Here is a 19,140-nt window from a genome sequence, read left to right on the forward strand (position 1 = left end):
TTTTCCCTTCATCCTCCCACCCCCAGTTCATTTTGACAAGCCAAAGAAACCCTTGCTGTAGCTATCTAAACATAGTTTCCTGTCTTAAGAAGACAAATTACATCAAAGAGTAAAAAATGATATATATATGAAAATACCAAAAGAATCAAAGCAAATTCATTCCAAATATATTGACGGAGATTAAAGAGTGGGGCTACGTAGTGAAAATCCCCATGTGGATTAAACCTTTGTGTTTAACGGGAGGTTTGCATGAATGGAGCCAGACAGCAATAAAGACACAACCAAATGCATGCGCGTTCCCTTGTGCAATGCACAATACACATATGTTCTGTTTACAGGGACCTTACTGTGTAGCTATATCTATATCAACAATACAACCAATTATATTTTCAATTCGACACATAATGTATTTCCCCATACATTCCAATTGTACAGTTCAGGACTTTTGATGGTGTTGTAGTTCAGCCCTTCATCATGGGATTTCTGGGCCATTTTAAGAGATTTTAAGACCTTAAACTGAGCTGTCTCCCTTTGCTAGTGAAGGCCACATTCCAGAAAGAGGCCCAGATGTTGCTGAGAAGCCTTTCACTAGGGAAGAAAGGTCAGAGGCTGAGATGAGCTCAGAAGATGAAATTCCAGGTGGGCAGACTAATGAGTTGATAGATAGGAGACTTAGTTTTCGTGAATGCAGAGCTGCCCAGCAGAGTTTGCAAAGGTCACAGTGCTTGTTAGGCAAAAGGTCATTATCAAGTTCTCAGGGAAGACGGCATGATTTCATGTCTATATTATAGAGACCAGAGGGATTTTTCAGCAGTTTGGTCAAAGTTGCAGTTTGAGAAGCAACAACCAAGTTCAAGTCTTAGCGAGCTTGTTAAGGAAATTATAGTTTGCTTTCAAGTTTCATGTTTTCATATTTAAGTGATTATTCCTGGATTTCTGTATTGGATTTTATGCTGCCTTTTTGTATTCTATGCAATTCATTTGGACTTTGACATGTTTACTGTTTTTTGCTGAACTGCTATTTATATAATCTTCAATAAACTGCTTTACTGTTTTAACTTGGACTGGAGCATGGTGGTTAACCACAGAGGTGCTTCCTGCCCTTGATTACAACAGATTGAGCTATTCAGTAGTTCTGAAACATTTGGATGCTAATCTTAAAGTGCTAATCACTCGATGGGTGGAGCCTTCTTCCCTGGAGGTGTTTAAGGGGAGGCTGGATGGCCATCTGCCAGGAGGGTCTGGATGGTGCCTTCCTGCCCTTTGGGGTCCCTTCCCATGCTGTGGTTCCGGGTTTGTAGCATTCTCAAGGCCTTGGCACCGAGCTTCTATCTCTTTCCACAATGCCCAGGTTTTCTTCGGGGCCCTTCTTTGGGGCTTCCCGCTGCTTGCGTGGCCATTAGTATGCGCAGCGCATTTCCACACTGCAAATTTTATTGCTGTTTGCTGCCGATAAGCAGATGCGGGATACAGGCTTTCTTGGCAACGGGTAATTTGGAGTTTTACTAGACATTACATTGCGCTCCCGCAAAGTCACGGACTCCCTTGGGCTGCCTGGAAACGGTTCTTAAATCATGGTCAAATCGCACACCTCTGCCTTTTGCTGGGAAAGAAAAAAGAAAGGGAAAGAAAAAAGGGGAAGCCAGAGCCAAAGCATAATGTGTTGTTGTTGTCATTGCTTTTTACTAGTTGGTGACATCAAGACCCTACAAACCTATGGGGTCACCATACATAGGTCAGCGGGTGACTTGAAGGCACATTTAGACACAAGATCTAAACATTAGGAAGAACCTCCTGGTGGTAAGAGGTGTTTGGCAGTGGAAGTGTGGACGAGTCTCTTTGGAGTTTTGAAGCAGAGGCTGGATGGCCATTGGTTGGGAGAGATTGGATGGTGTCTTCCTGCCTTCCAGAAGGGGGTCGGACTGCATGGCCCTTGGGGTCTCTTCCAACTCTAGGATCTCCCAGAGCAAAGGGAAAAGGGCCTGAAGGACTATGGCTTCAAGGATTCCCCAGAGCAGGGGGTTCTGGGATTGGCAGTCGGAAGGAATAACCTCCCTTTCAACACAATCATCCCACATAGACTGGTGTCTAAACTCATGAATCTTGAACTGTCATATTCAATTTCTTCCTGGATTAGGAACTTCTTGTCCAGACATTCCCAGAGGACTACATTAGGTCACCATACCTCATCAGCTAATCTCATTCTCAACACTGTGGTGCCACAAAGCTGTGTGTTGCTGAGTCCTCTTTTTTACACTTTGTACACATATGTTTGCACCCCCATCCATCATAGCAAAATCATATTTGCAGATGATACAACCGTGGTGAGGCTTCTTATCTCTGAAGGGGATGAGACTGCCTATCAGGATGAGGTGGACCGGCTGCTCTCTTGGTGCAGGGACAACAACCTGGTTCTTAACATCAACAAGACCAAAAAGCTCATGGTGGATTATAGAAAGTGTTGTAGCTCAGCAAGCGACAGAAGATTTTTCTGACATTTCAGGGGATGAGGGGTTTAATGGGGTTCAAAGTGATGAGTCTGTCAGTGTTAGGAGATAACTGCAGGCAGATGAGGTCGATGTTTTGGATTCCTGTGATTGTTCCCAGGCAACTGAGGAAAATGAAAGAAGTGAAAGGTCCATTTCTCTTGAGAAATGACCTTCGGCTGATAGGGAGTTTTCCCGAGAAGCCAGATTAGGCTTGAGAATTGAGGGATTGACTAATTAGATGTTCTGAGAGAATCCGTGATAAGGCTTTGAGGACCAGGTGCATTTGGCATGATCTCATGGCTTAAATGGACGGGCTTAAATTAAGTGGGGTTGGCTTTATGGCTTCACACTTCTCAGAGGAGACAATGTTGCCATTTGGAATGGCTTTCCTGTTTGTCTCTGCTCTCAAGTTCATGATTCAAGTATCCTCAAGTTTCTTGTTTTAGTTCATGCCTTTGTTTCTTCAAGGGTTTACCTTGGAAAAATTCCTGTTTTCTTGTTCATGGATTTATGTCTGAAGTACTGTTGTGGAGTTTGGCTCTCTTGACTTTATATAATTTGCCATTTTTGGATTATTGCTGCTTTGTGTTTTCTATTCTTCTGACCCTTTTGGCAATGCACTTTCCTCCTGTGCAAGAGCTGAGGATGAAACGTCCTTATCAGTATGTGGCCCCATACTTCTCTGTATACAGCCTCATGCGGCCACGTGTCATCGAAAATGGCTAAGCGTGTTAGTGCTGACACGCGTGTCACTGTGCTATGCTGAACTCCATGGCTTTGCATTGATGTGGCATTGGGGGCTGTGTGGTGGTGCTGACAGTGCGGAGGGATGGGTGTGTTGTTTTGCGACGTGTGTTGGGGAAAGCATTTAATTTCTTTGTACAATGTACAATGACAATAAAGTGATTCTATCCTATTCTAGATTTTATATGGCAGTGTAGATGAGACCTAAATCTCTATGGTCTGAGAAAACCATATAAGATTAATGGAGTTGCCATAAGTCAACAAGTGGCTTGAAAGTGTGTAAACACATAATGTAGCACCTGGAAGTCACTAAACCCTGTCTACTCTTGCAAGCTAAGCAGGACCAGCTCTGGCTAGAACCCGGATGGGAGACTGCCACTGTGTCACAGGTACTATAGGTTCTATTTCATAGGAAAGAATTGGCAAAAGCACCTCTGAGGAATCCTTGCATAAGGAAACCCAGGGAATTCATTCACAGTGTCCTCAATCGTCATCAGGCAACTAGAAGGTACAAAACACACACAGAGACACACCAGATCTGTCCTCTTTCCCCAAATGCTTCAGGCTAGTGCTTCAAGATGATGGGATATGGAGTATTTTGGACTGTCACTCCCAGAATCTCCTAGCTGGTGTGGGTGCATCCGTGTGCAGGACCTTTTAGCTCAGGGAAAGGTTAGTAACCAGGAAGAAGGGCCCTCTGAGCCCGTGCAGAGTGCGTCCTGCTCCTCTCCACAGCCTTCATCGCAGGGCCAGGCCCAAAGGTGTTTCCAGTGATGGAGGGACAGGAGGAACCCCCACGAAACCCGTTCGCTCTGGCGTTGAAGGGCCTCCCAGCTTTGCGACCGAGACCCTTCTGTTTACCTTTCGCAGCTAATCGCCCAAGTGAGCCGACCAATTTGGAGCTCAGGATTCATTATGCAAATTAGCTCCATCTAATAATTTACTTTGGCAGAAATTTAGGTGGTTATATTTTGCAGTTTACTTAAAACGGTGGCCTTCGGGGAAGGCTTTCTGCTCCAATTAGCTTGATGGACCTGACTGCACCGGAGTCCCGGCCCAGCTGGAAGGAGGCTGGAGATAGATAGGTAGGTAGGTAGATAGATTGATACCCTTCCGGCCTGTGCGAGATACAGAGCCCATCCACACTGCCATAGAATGCCATTTTGTAATGGTGTATAAGTGCATTGGACTGCATTTGATGAGTCAGTCTACACTGCCATATGATGCAGTTCAGTGCAGTTAAAATGCATTCCGGAACCGCATTATATGGCAGTGTGGAGGGGGCCAGGAGTGCTTTTGCATAGCTACAGAGTCCTAAAATACTCACACTGGAAGGGATCCCAAAGGCTGTCAAGCTCATCCCCTTTCTGCCAGAGAAGAAGACACAACCCAAGCCCTCCCAACAGATGGCCATCCAACATCAGGAGAAGGAGACTCCAACATTCAGGCAGTGGATTCCCCTCCATTTTAATAGGTTTCTCTGGAAGTTCTTGAACTTTGCAATGTTTTGTTGCAATCTCTTTTCTTGCAATTTGGATCCCATTGTGTCCCAGAGCAGCAGAAAGCAAGCCTTGCCCATTTCTTAATGGGACATCCTTTCCAATATTTAAATGTGGCTCTCCTGTCTCCTTTTCTCAGCCTTCTCTCCTTCAGACTAAACATTTGGGCTGTGTGATCAATGAAAAAAAGTTTTTATTGCAAAATTTGAGGGCACCGGCATTTTAAAGTGTTTCCAAAGTATCGTTAGTCAAAATTTTGTTACTATAACGAGGAAGTTTGCCCAAGCCTGATCTAAACACTACACTCCTATGGAATCAGATTAGAATCATAATGGCTTTTGTAGCTACCAAATCATTTGTGTGTGTGTTAAACTGCTCCTGTGCCTGGAGAAGTTGGGTCTGGACATGATAGTCCATGCCTTAGTTACATCCAGTCTGGATGACTGCCATGCACTCTCCTTGGGGCTTCCCCTTGAAGAGCATTGGCAAACTCCAGCTGGTCCAAAGAGCTGCAACCCATAAGGGATCCTGAATAGCTCCACGGATATTATGTGATGCTTGGAATTGATCTGGCAGTAACACGTTGCCTTCAGTACTATGGAAACCTGGGAGTCATAGTTTCACAAGGTCTTGAGCCTTCTCTGGCCACGAGAGGTGGTGCCAGTGAATCAGGGAAGTTCAAGTGGTGCCAAACTGCATTCATTCTACAATGTAAGTGAACTCCTAGTGTAACATTCACACTGCACTTACTCATATATGTTTTCCATGTGAAGTACAATAGTGTGCTTGAGCAGAAGGAACCATCACATTGAGCCATTGCAGTTAAATTGGTTTCAAACTGCAGTATAGATTTAGCCTAAGGTTTGAACCCTGCTTGGCTATGGGAACCCATGGCTTAGTCCTCGCTGTAGAATGCCATTGGATGTGGATGTGAATATACATTATACATGGGTGCAGATGCGTGTACCTTTTGAATGTAGCGCACCCCAATTCTGTATATCAGGTAATTTTGTGCATGCCAAGTTGTGCCCTGCCTCCTTGATGCACAATCTCGGCCAAGGATTGAGGCCAAACCTTCCCCAGCTGCCTTTCAGCCCTCATTTTTTGTGGCAGGGAACAGGTGAATTTCCCGTTTTATCAGGAGCAGCAAGTTGCAAGAGGTTGTCGGAGCCAAGAGGTGCTTACGGAGTTCTTGAGAGCGTTGGAGAGCCCCGGTGCATTAATGTTAATCACATTTTTTAATTGCAATCACTTCTGGAAAAGAATGTGCAGGCAGCTCCGAGTGGAGAGGCAGCCTGCTGAAAGGAAACTTGCCCTCGGAGGCAGATGCAGAATACCAAGTGATCTTGCGCCGTGCCTTGAATGGCAGGGAATGGCAATGGGAAGGAGGAGGAAGAGGAAGAAAAGGAAGAAAAATGAGGAGGAGGAAGAAGATGGGAAGAAGAGGAAGAGGCAGAAGAAGAGAGGAAGAAAAGGAAGAAAAGGAAGAAAAAGAGGAAGAGGCAGAAGTAGTAGAAAAAGATGAAAAGGAAGAAGAGGAAGAAGGAGAAGAGGATGAGGATGATGAAGAAAGGAATTAGTAGAGTAGGAGGAAGAAAAAGTAGTAGAAGAAAAAGATGAAGAGGAGCAGCAGCAGCATCAATGTCAAGAGCGAAGTGAGAGACATAGCTATCCACAAGATGTTTTCCGGACACATGAGGGAAGGTGTTTTAAACCTCTCTGGATGTTTCTCCTATTTGTAGATTGTGAGATTCCCATTAAGATCGGCTTTTCAAACAATCCACATATTTTTAATTTGTTTACTTACTTTTATCTTGCTTTTCTCTTGTGAATGGGACTCAAAGCGGTGTACAAAAGAACACAACTATATAAGAGAAAACCCTCATCCCACAACCCAGCCTATGGGCAATAAATCAACACATTATATAAAACCCAAATTACATAAATATAAATAGGCATAAAAATAACAGATATATCATTATCAAAAACTCTACACCTTTGGCCATTGAGGTTATCCTAACACGTTAAAGCATAAATTGAGCAGTTCAGAACTCCATAGCTCTGGCCACATGAACCTTGAGCCTCATCTGACCTAGTGACTAGTCTTGTGTGTTATCCAGAGGAAGTCAAGGCCAATGAGTTCCCATTGTCTCTAAGGCAAAGCTGCAGGGGATTTATGGCTTTCCTGCTCTGGACTCTAAATCTCCTCAAGGCATAAGATCTCACCTGGTCTTATTTATTTTATTTTATTTTATTTTATTTTATTTATTTACAGTATTTATATTCCGCCCTTCTTTCTCACCCCGAAGGGGACTCAGGGCGGATTACAATGAACACATATATGGCAAACATTCAATGCCAACAGACAAACAGCATACATTAGACAGACTCAGAGGCATTTTTAACATTTTTCCAGCTTCACGATTCCGGCCACAGGGGGAGCTGTTGCTTCACTGTCCAGAAGTGGCTGTACTTCCTCATTCCTTTCCTCGTGTTTTGCTGGCAGTTTTTTATGGTTGTAAATTAGCCTCCCGCATAAAGCGTCCCTAAATTTCCCTAATTGACAGGTGCAACTGTCTTTCGGGGCTGCATAGGTCAACAGCAAGCCGGGGCTATTAATGGTCGGAGGCTTAACCCGACCCGGGCTTCGAACTCATGACTTCTCGGTCAGTAGTGATTTATAGCAGCTGGTTACTAGCCAGCTGCGCCACAGCCCGGCCCCTAAGCTAAGCAGGGCCAGCCTTGGTAAGGACTTGGATGGGAAACTGCCATCAAACCCCAGGTTCAGAGGAAGAGAAATCAATATAATTAGCTTTGGAGGCAGAAAGTCCTCCAACCTCTATGGGATTCAAAGTGCTGAGATGCACTTGCAGGGAAAGATCCTCAGATCTCTGAGACTGACGTTGAATGTTTATTTGGGACACACTGTGACGGCATGCGATGCAGATCTGAAAAGCAGCTGGGCTCCTTTCTGAAATGGTTCTTTCCTTTCCTTTGTTGCAAAGAGGAAACACAATTCAGAGATACAAAGGGATCTTGAAGGGCCTTTGAGACAAACCGAGACCAAGAAGCGGGCAGAAGGGGCTTTCTTCATCTGAAGCCTACGCTGGCAATATGAGGGAACCTTGAAGGTGCTCCAAGGCCCCTTTGCAGATGAACGTGGCTCCATCTCGACTGATCCATACACGCCCCAGGCTCATTCGTTGCCATAAAGGTCTGTCCATAAGTACTACTTCAGTCCCTGCTTGTGAGGAAATAGATGCAGGGTACATTTACATTGCAGAATGAATGTGGTTTGGCAGCATCCCAACTGTCATGGCTCAATGATATGGATTCCAGAGATTTGTAAGGTCTTGTTCACAGAATGCACTGTTTGACATATGGCTTGATAATTAACTAGGACAGAATGCAAAGTTAGGTTATACAAATAAGTGTGAACAGATAATGTAAACAGTTATGACATTTGGCTTACCTGTGAGTAATTGCATGATGTTTTCCTGATCTAATGATTAGTGTATGTTGGCTAGTATTTATATTTACATGATGTGGAGGATGGATGATTCACCTGATGTCATAGGTAATGATTAATATAAGTTTAGGACAACTGTGTACATGATGTGGACTGTGTACCCGATTTAATTATTAATGATTTATATAAGTTGGAGGCAACTGCGCATGCTTGTAAAATACTATAATTGGAGGTCCACCTCAACAGGAAAGGGTGGCAGTTCTTTTACTCAGCGTGAGCTGACAACTGTCACCTACTATTTCGCAAAATTTTATTATTTATTTATTTAAAACATTTCTATGTCACCTTTCCCACTTCAACCCTTCATAGAGTGTGTTACAGTAGTCTATCCTAGATGAAACAAGAACATGGGCCACCATGGCTAAGTTTGACTTCCCAAGGTACAGACGCAAGTGGTGCACAAGTTTTAATTGTGTGAAAGCCCCCCTAGCCACTGCAGAAACCTGAGGTTCCAAGCTCAGCGATGAGTCCAGGAGGACTACCGAGCAGCAAACCTGTGCCTTCAAGGGGAGTGTGAGCCCATCCAGCACAGGCTGTAACTCTTTACCCTGTTCAGCCTTACGACTGACCAGGAGGACCTCTGTCTTGCCTGGATTCATCTTCAATTTGTTCGCTGTCATCCAAACCATCACATCAGTCAAGACAGTAAATAGTAAAAGTGCTGAATTCAAATCTGCTCTCCGTCTCTTCTTTCAGTTGAGTTCAAACAAACTTGACGGGCAGATTTCCCCAACATGGGGAGTGAAAGAATGTTAAGATTAGTGGTAATAAAATAATAAATTAGTGTTATATGTACTAAAATATGCACTTTACTGGCCATGACTCAAAATGATGGAACTTGGGGAGTTCTGGTTTGATGATGCACCAGGCCTCTAGACAGGGCCGGCCCAAGATAATTTTTAAGTGTAGGCGAACAGACTTTTGGAACCCCCCCCCCCCAACTAATCAGGCATCGAATTGTTGCCATTTGTGAGGCCACCCTGAGTCCTCTTCGGGGTGAGAAGGGCGAGACACAAGTATGGGAAATAAATATATAAATAAAAGCAGGACAGTAAAAAAAGAACACTAAAAAACAGGGGAATTCCAGACATGAAACAATCAGGGCCAACTACACCTCCCAACAAAGGATCCCCCAGGCTGGAAGCAGCCAGGCTTTGAAGCTGCAAGTCCATTCAAAGCTAATCAAGGTGGCCAACTGCAACATCCACACTTGCCTTAAGACAGGCCCATGCTGAAGGCCCGAAGGAGGAGGCGGCGGCAGGGGGAGCCTCAATTGCGCCCCTGGGATTATGGCACCACAGGTAAGTGCCTAAATGGCCTCGTGGTTGAACCATCCCTGCCTTTAGAGCAGAGAATGCTAAAGATCTTGCAAAACTACAAATCCCATATTCCATAGCATTGAGGTGTGGATGTTTAAGTGGGGTCAGACGGCACTAATTCTAGAGTGTAGATTCCTCCTACTGTGCTACAAGACCCTTTGCAAACTGATATTCCAGACTCTGTCTTTGAATTTTTCTTTCCAGTAAATCGTTACCGTTTGCTTTTCTATGCATTGTTTTGTGAAGCATATTATTCTGCGGAGAGTATTTTGGCAGAGATGCCTTCTTCTGGAGAGCTCTTGCAACGGAATAAGCGGCTTTGCAGGCAAAGGCTCTTGGTTTGTATGGGAAAGTTGTGAAGTGGGCACATGTGTGCCGTAAGTGGCGGGCCGAGCAGGGGGAAAAACACATACAGTGTTCAAGGAAACGCAGAGTTGATTACATTTGGAGCATTTCGGCAGGAGGCTCTCTGTCCTCCTGGGAGGACGAGGGAAGCAAAGCCTCTTCTCTGCTCTTGGATGTTCTCCGGGGCAAAGCAATGCGCGGGGAAAGCATCAGGCGTCCTCAGTAACACGTTTTGTGGGCACTTGAGGTAAGCATACAAGTTTTTTTAGAATCCTAGAACCCTTGAAACAAAGCACAAGGGCTATCCAGTACCAACTCTTGCTGCCGTGTGCAAAAATACAATCTGAGCTCTCCCAACAAATGGCCATCCATGTGTCGTGCTGAGTCCCTTAGGGGAGATGTTGGCAGGATACAAATAAAGTGTTTTGTTGTTGTTGTTGTTGTTGTTGTTACTATTATTATTATTATTATTACTACTACTACTATCTAGCTCCTGCTTGAAGGCCTCCAGAGAAGACGGCTTCATCATGCTACCTGTGACCTCATCACACTAGAGAAAAAAAATCCACTTAAAATCCAGCTTCTGCCTCCTGCAGAATTCTGGGGTTTGTAGTTTAGGGAGGAGCTTTTAACAGCCTCCATAAACTACAATCCCCAGAATTCTGCAGGAGGCAGATACTGGATTTTAAGTGGATTATTTCTCTAGTGTGATGATGGAACAGGAAGCATATTCTCAGGGCCGGCCCAAGGTAATTTTCAAGTGTAGGCGAACAAAATTTTGGCGCCCTCCCCCAAACCAATCACTGAAAAATAAAAGTGTTGGATAAGCAAAAATGTTGGATAATAAGGAGGGATTAAAGAAAAGCCTATTAAACATCAAATTACATTAAGATTTTACAAATTAAGCACCAAAACATCATGTTTTACACAAATCATCAGAAAAAGTAGTTAAATACATGTTAATGTTATGTAGGAATTACTATATTTGCGAATTTATCACCAAACATTAAACTGGAGCAGTGTGGACACAGATAACCCAGTTCAAAGCAGATATTGTGGTTTATTCTGCTTTGATATTGCTTGACCCCGAGGGTCCTTCCACACAGCCATATAACCCAGAATATCAAGGCAGATAATCCACAAGTATGTTTCAGTCTACTTGGAATACATGAAGTGTGTTTAAGAACTGGTCCAAGAGTCCAGAAGAGCCTTGACTCCCCATATGACCATCATATTTATTTATTTATTTATTTATTATTTATTTACAGCATTTATATTCCGCCCTTCTCACCCCAAAGGGGGGACAAGGCGGATCACATTACACATATAGGCAAACATTCAATGCCTTTTAACATAGAACAAAGACAAACAAGCATAGGCTCCGAGCTGGCCTCAAACTCATGACCTCCTGGTCAGAGTGATTCATTGAAGTGATTGATTGCAGCTGCTCTCCAGCCTGCGCCACAGCCCAAGCCCACTTTCTTTGCTAGTTAACTTGAACCCAGTATGCTTTATTATGCCAATTGTTTGCCTTAGATCAGGCATGAGGCAAACTTCGGCCCTCCAGGTGTTTTGGACTCCAACTCTCACACCGGCTGTTAGGAATTGTGGGAGTTGCAGTCCAAATACCCAGAGGGCTGAAGTTTGCCCCATGCCTGCTATAGATAGTTGAGTAAATAGTTTTCATGGTTGCCCCTTGCTGTTAGGAATTGTGGGAGTTGAAGTCCAAAACAACCGGAGGGCAGAAGTTTGCCTATGACTGCTGTAAAGTAAACAAATGCAACTTGGCAGCACTTTTAATTGTCATGACTCAATGCTACAAAATCCTGGGAGTTTCAGAAAGTCTTCGGGCTGGTGACTCCCTCCCTGAAGCCCAGGTACCTGGAGCAACCAATCCCTCAGCCCTCCCGGGAGCGCTCGGAGAGCTCCTTCAACCCCTTCCCGAACCCCCCACCCACCCCAAGTCCTTGAACAACACAGAAGTTCTGTAGAAGACTCATCTTGGAGAGGACCACAGGCAGGCTGGTCTTGGGGAAAAGCCTCCTCAATGTTCAGGAAAAGACCTTACCGCCTCTTTGACCAGGCATTTCTGCAATCCCAGGTACGTAAACCGACCTTATATTGAATTGTCACAAGACAAAGCAGCAACAGCCGCTGCCGCAATTGGGCAATAAAAAGGTTATGAGAGCCAGATAACCAAACCCATAATGAGCAAACAGAGCTTCCAAACTATGCATGTTGCTTTGTAACTCACATTGATGTGCAAACATAAACACATCACAATGTTTGAGGACAATGGGTGGAATGCCCGCCATGTGTTTAACTTAACTGGAAATTAAACATTCAGACTGTGGCTCCACCTTATTTTATCGGCACTTCCTTACTTTCCCTTTTCACTGGAACTGGATCTGCAGTGCAATTTGAAACTACATTATGTGATCAGTGTAGACCCATGTAATGACATTTAATAGCATTATAAGGACTTCATCATATTAAGGAAATAAAATGGATGAAAATGTTTGGCTCAGTAGAGCTCAGTAGAGTTCCATTTTTTTTATTAAAGGGAGGAATATCTTACCTTCACCACAATCCCATGCAGCTTCGTATGTTCCCTTCAGTCTTTGAGTAAATTTCTCACCATATTACAGATCTGAGGCCCTGCTCACCATCTGTCAGACAGAACGCCAGTGAGTAAAGCAAAACTCAGTTTATTGAGATTACAAAACTAAAAATGCCCGTAGAAGACAAAAAACAGGGCAAACACTTGACTTCAGTGTGATAGGTAACAAAAAACAACTCAGATTGAGCTTAAACAACTCAAAGGGAAAAAACCGGGTTAAACAGAAGTATAATCCGGATTAAATCAAAAGTGCTTACTTCAGCCTGGCAAACAATGCAAACAAAGGAGGATCAACAGGAGTCAGAATGTAAACAACAGACTGGTAGCAGATTCCTCTCTGCTACTCAGAAACAGCAGGAGACTAAACCAGGCTTGTTTATTCCTCCCTGCAGCGAAGGAAAACGTGGTCGTAGTCAGGATTCAATTTAAGGTTCAACAGCCAACGATATCCAGGTCCAGGCTCAGCAGTCAGGGAAACGGCAGTCAGCAGGGTCCCAATCCGGTCCAGAGGTCAATAGCCAAACGTAGCCGTCTAGGAATCCAAAGGTCTCACCGATAAGCAGCAGAAGGGATAATCCAGAATCGAAGTCAGTCAGTCCAGCGTCAATCCAGTGTGAGTAGGTATTGCCTGTCAAAAAGACGATGGAGGTCCAAGCTATCGAGATTAAACACAAGTTGCACAGAGAAAACCCCCGCACAGTTCCTCCCGCCGTCGATGCCCAGTGTCCTTGGTAAACTTACGTATCCAGCAACGAATCACACCCATCTTCAGGAAGTTCCCCAACAAAAGCCCAAGCGTCTGTCCAGAGTACCTTGCCCAACGCAATTAGACATTGATCCCAAACCCCAATTTATCCCAGTTCAAGCTCATCATCGCTGTCAGCTGCCATCCCAATTCCAGGCGCCCCAAACTCATCATCCTCATCAGAGCTAAAGCACCTTTGACTACGCCCCATAGCATCCCCAGCTGTGGATCCCGCTCCATCCCTCCAGCCAGTCCGTGGGTCTGATCCTGCAACCCGCCACTCACCTCCCATGCTTTCATTGCCTGTTTCCCCAACACCCAAATCCTCCCTCACACGAGTCCATTCCATGTCATCCTCCTCCGAGCTGGCCATCTCTTCCTCCAAACCCTCAGAAAAACCCTCAAATGAGTCCTCATCTGTCGGGTCTGTAAACAAATCCCGGAGCCGTTTTCGTTCACGCTCCTCGAAAGAGTCTGACTCTCGAGGAGTCTTATACCCCCTTCTTCTATTATCGGAGCCCGAAGGCTCAACCATAACACCATCCCTCCCCCCACATTATTTGTTGGAAGAAATCCTTCTCTCCTTGAAATCTCAGACTCGCTCTGTATTAACTCGAGAGCTCAATGTGTTGCCGAAGGCTTTCATGGCCAGGATCACAGGGTTGTTGTATGTTTTCCGGGCTGTATGGCCATCCTGAGGAACAAAGGCCTCTCCAAGCTCACCACACGTTTCTGCTGTTTATGAAACGTGGTTCTGCCACTCTGCTGTATTTTTGAGGAATCACCCCAAAAGATGGTTATTTTGAGTCTAACTGCTCAATAGATTCCCAACACAGCCTCCAGATTCGGAATGAGTTTAAGGGGCGGACTGCTAACCCTTGTAGTTCTGCCCCCAGAAAGTAGCTCTGGCTGGAGCTACTTTCTTTTACTTTCTTCCTCAGTGGGGAAGGGAAGTTAATTTTCAACATAGATTAAATGCGTCAGGTGTTTTATCTAACAGCCTGGCCATCTGCAAGACATCAGAGGTTTCACAGTGTGAGGGGAGATCCGAATGGCTAGCAATTGCCTTCTTTGGGCCTCCCCTTTTGCCTTTTCCTGCTCCTGTCCTGTATGGTGTGCACTGGCCTTGCAAGCAGGGCTTTGGTTCTCTTTAGTGCATGGAAGCCCTCAAGCATTCTTGGAGGAGGAGGAATAATCAGTCAAAGGAGGAGGAGGAGGGCCAAGAGGAGAGGGAACAAACCTGTTGCTTCCTTTCCCCATAGAAGAGCTCCCCACCCCAGGCTCCAAAGTGCTGGCTGCAGGAGCAGATCATTTCATGTATTGATTTGAACTAATCGGTTGAAAAAAGAATCCCCGACAAAGACGTCTGCTGCTGAAAGAGCCTCCTTGTCTGACATTGAACAGGCGCAGGGCTTTCCTGCAAACAGTGCATTTCCCTTACGGAATCTGAAGGCGTTCTGGGGAAGCCTGAAACCTATTTGCCTATTATTGCTTTGCTTGGTTCTTCCTGAAAAGGAGACCAACTTGCAACTAACACGGATTTTCCCTGAATCCTTTTGGGATTTGCTAGGCAGAGGCCCAAGCTTGGCTGCAGGAGGCACCAAGGCCAATCTCTCCTTCTGTTGTAGGATGCTGATGATCCGACTCAACATCCATCGAGAATTAGTGGGAATTAACCCTTGGTGCAATTGCTCCGGCCTCTCAAGAATGAAAAAGGGAAGATGTTCCTTGCATCCTCTTCTTACCCGGTGGCTCCCCTAATCTCCTGTTGCGTTTGATAGCAGATTATATGTCACTGAAGTGGAAATGATGCTAAAAGACGCCACCGGGCAGACAATGAGCCTTAAGAACTTGATTGGCAAAAGAGGATTTGGGGAAGAGAGAGAAGCCGTTCCTATAGATACATGTGCCGTTGCGGCGAATTGCTGTTGTTTGCAGTTACAATGCCCTGGCAAACTCTAGTGCGCATTTATCCAGATTTATTCAGGAAACAAGAGCTGATCCCGACGTACAATGGGATACTTACACAGAATGCTTAAAGCAGAAAGCAGTTTGGAGATATTTGGCAAGCTTTCCTCCCATTCCCCAAAACCCCAGATATTCTCCCGGCCAGCCTTACTTCTCTCTTGGATCGCATTTGCAGCTTGGTTTTCGCTCCTTAAGCCAAGGATGGTAACATTCCCTTTTATCAGTATCACCAACTGGGGAGAGTGTCCCATCATCTGGCAAATGAAAAAGTATAACCAGAGAGCATCATAGCAGGACCTAGGATGCTGACCGTCAGAAAGCTCTACCTGCAATAAAACAAGATTTGTGTGACAAATCCTCTCTGTGTGACAAAACCGCCCCTTTTAATTCCTTTATGATACTGTATTGGATTATGGTGAACTGAGCTGGGCTGTGGCTACAATACATCACTACTGACAGAGAGGTCATGAGTTTGAAGCCCGGGTCAGGTTAAGCCCCTGACCATTGAATAGCCCGGCTTGCTGTTTACCTAAGCAGCCCAAAAGACAGTTGCATCAGTCAATTAGGAAATTTAGGTATGCTTTATGCGGGATGCTAATTTAACTAATTTACAACACCATAAAAAGAAGCCCCCAACAGGATGGTAAAACATTCCTGGTGTCCCCTAGGTAACATCCTTGCTGATGGCCAATTGTCTCACATCAGAAGCATCTTACTGTTTCAGAAGCATCTTACTGTTTCGGTGGCGGCCCCTCGGCTGTGGAACTCCCTCCCCAGTGACATCCGGCAGGCTCCATCCCTTTTGGGGTTCAGGAAGAAGCTGAAGACCTGGCTATGCGCGCAAGCGTTTAATGAATGAACTCAGTTAGCATTGACATGGATCGGATTAAGGCTTTTGCACAAGGTCTGATGGATGATTGGTATATATATTTGGTGTTGCATTGTTTTAAATTTTTATATATTGTATTTTATTATGTTATTTAATTATTTTAACTGTTTTATTCTTATTTTATTGTATTATGATGTACTGGTAGTGATCCTACCAGTTGTGTAAGCCGCCCTGAGTCCCCTCGGGGAGAAGGGCGGGGTAGAAATATTGGAAATAAATAAATAAATAAATAAAACTGCCAGCAGCACGTGGAAAGGAATGAGGAAGTACAGCACTTTGTGTCACTCGTGGATGATGAAGCAACAGCTCCCCCTGTGGCCAGAATCAAGCATACCCTCACAAAGCTGGAATTGTTAAAATTGTCTCTGTGTGTGTCTATACAGTATGTTGTTTGTCTGATGGCATTGAATGTTTGCCATATATATGTTCATTGTAATCCGCCCTGAGTCCCCTTTGGGGTGAGAGGGGTGGAATATAAATACTGTAAATAAATAAATAAATAAATAAAACTGGAATGCAGCAAGTGGACATATGAACAGCCATTATTTCTTATTTATTTCTTCAGAATCATACAATATGAATACACATAATTTATATTCCGCTTTATCTCCCTGGAGGAACTCAGAGCAGATTACGGACTATATAAATCAAAATGTAATGTCTATCAGTGAGGGACCTCTTATCTCCCAAACTACTCCACTGATTGCTATGAAATTTGGACACAACACAGTGTTCAAACTGCCATGGGTTTTAAGCCTACTCTCACAAAGCTGACACACCCGAGAAAGGTAAAATCAAACCCCTAAGCAACAGCCAATCAGTCTCCTGCTCCCTTAGCTATCGTCCTAACAGACGGCTCCTCCCCTTAGCAATGGCACAAGCTATGGCCAACCAGTCTCCACTCTTTAGCAACTGGTTTGGGTGAGGCCACAAGGGACGGCTAGGCCCACCTCCTCGCCACTCACAAGGAGTTACACGAGGTCGAGGCTCTGAGGCCTAGCCATGGAAAGGGTGTGAAGAGCAACTTCAGAAACAGTAAGATGCTTCTGATGTGAGACAATTGGCCATCAGCAAGGATGTTACCTAGGGGACACCAGGAATGTTTTACCATCCTGTTGGGGGCTTCTTTTTATATATCTTTGGAAGAGCCTGGGTGGGAGAAAAAACGCTTTTCTGCTACAGGCAAATGTGAATGTTGCAATTGGCTACTTCCTGCCTGGGGGAATCTTTTGTTGGGAGGTGTTAGCTGGCCCTCATTGATTCATGCCTGGTATTCCACTGTTTTCTGAGTGGTGTTCTTTATTTACTGCATAAAATGTTGCAATTGCCCAACTTAATCAGCACTGAATATCCTTGCTGCTTCTGGTGTGAGAGAACTGGCCACCAGCAAGGATGTTCTCTTTAAATATCTGTAGAAGGTCCAGGGTGGGAGAAAGAACTCTTTTGTGAGTATTTTTCATTAAATCAGACTAGGCCACAGCAACACGTGGCCGGGTACAGCTAGTATACATATATAAGGCAAGCATTCAATGTCTTTTACACAGTGAACAACAACAACATGTCTGCATGCGGTGCCCTTTTACCTTCCTGCCTCAGTGGGACCTATTGATCTACTTGTATTGTATGCAAGTAGATCAATAGGTACCACCAAGGCAGGAGGGGGAAACATATTCAAAAGGGGAAACACCATACACATATTCACACATATTCATCATGCACTGCTAACCCAGTGAGGATTGATCAGTTCCAAAAAGGACCATTGGACAGGCCAACTTTGCCAAAATGAGCACAACTTCGCAGTTTTCCTTGCTTCACTTGCCAAGTCTTTGATCCCATAATGCATTTTGTTCAGTGCCATCGTCCATGGGTTTCTTCAACTTTTGCAGGTCAATTCATACTAAACTCATTCATTATATGTAGGTGCGCCCGTGCTGCAGAATTGATGCAGCTTGATACTCACTTGAATCACCATGGCTCTGTGCTAGGGAATCCTGGGAGGTGTAGTTTTACAAGGTCTTGAACCTTCTTTGCCAAAGAGTCTTGTGGCCCCACCAAACTGCAAAAATCCCAGGATCCCATAGCACCGAGCCAGGGCAGTTAAAGTCGTCCTGAACTTCATTAATTTCACAATGTAGATGCACACTCAGTTTCTTCTTAAGCAAATCAACATGTAATTTAGCAGTTTTGTTCTTCTTATTTGGCTGAGAATGTGCATTTTTTTGCACAGAAAATATCATTCAAGAAACAGAGCGCATCATGCAGAAAATAGTGTCCACAAAAATAATATTTCCACCCAGAAATATTTTCTGTGCAAAAAGTGCTGTTTCCAGTGCAGAAAATTCTGTTTTGTGTGTAAAAAAACACACCATTTTTTGTACGCAAGAAGTCTTATAATTGCCAAGATTCGCATCAATCCAGGAGTTTTCTCTTCTTTTTGCAACACTGATGGTGCATCTGCACTGGAGAATTAATACAGTTTGACACCATTTTATCTGCCATGGCTCATTGCTGTGGAATTGCTGTGGCTGTTGTTGTATGTGGTCTTTAGCTTTTTCTGTCAGATAATGTTGATGCCTTTACAAACTACATCTCCCATGATTCCATAGTCTTGAGCCATGGCAGTTCAAGTGTGGTCCATTAATTCTACAGAGAAGATGCGCCCACATTCGCCTACCATTTTGCAAATAGGCTGAAATGTTCTTCCATCCCTAATCTCTGGAAGGACTATAATGGCATGGAGAAGTCAAGTCCTCTCTCCCTGTAAATATTTCTGGCTGATTTTGGGCAGATCTGTCCACCTTGCTGCTCAAACTGCCCTTGGTTCCAGGGAAAACCTGACATCCCAGAGCTCTACCGCACGCAGTCCTTTCCAAGTCCATTATCTGCCGGCTTTGAGCCTTGCCAAAGGAGGAAGCGGGGACCAATACAGCCAGAATCCATTTTAATGTGCATTTTGCTCAGCCAGAGAGGGTTTAGGAATATATTGCCAGGAG

At 44.5% G+C, this 19,140-nt stretch overlaps 1 protein-coding gene across 1 annotated transcript in view; it reads left to right on the top strand.

Annotated features, from left to right (window-relative positions):
* Positions 1-11,617: 11,617 nt before the first annotated feature.
* The window catches only part of LOC103279880 (ferritin heavy chain), a 16,631-nt gene continuing 9,108 nt past the window's right edge, over positions 11,618-19,140 (top strand). The window contains exon 1 of the mRNA XM_008117014.3: positions 11,618-12,026. Within this exon, the coding sequence (XP_008115221.2) occupies positions 11,973-12,026 (54 nt within the window). The 5' untranslated portion in view covers positions 11,618-11,972. The remainder of the gene's footprint in view (positions 12,027-19,140) is intronic.

Source organism: Anolis carolinensis, chromosome 1 (assembly GCF_035594765.1).
Source record: "Anolis carolinensis isolate JA03-04 chromosome 1, rAnoCar3.1.pri, whole genome shotgun sequence".
Taxonomy (NCBI): Eukaryota; Metazoa; Chordata; class Lepidosauria; order Squamata; family Dactyloidae; genus Anolis; species Anolis carolinensis.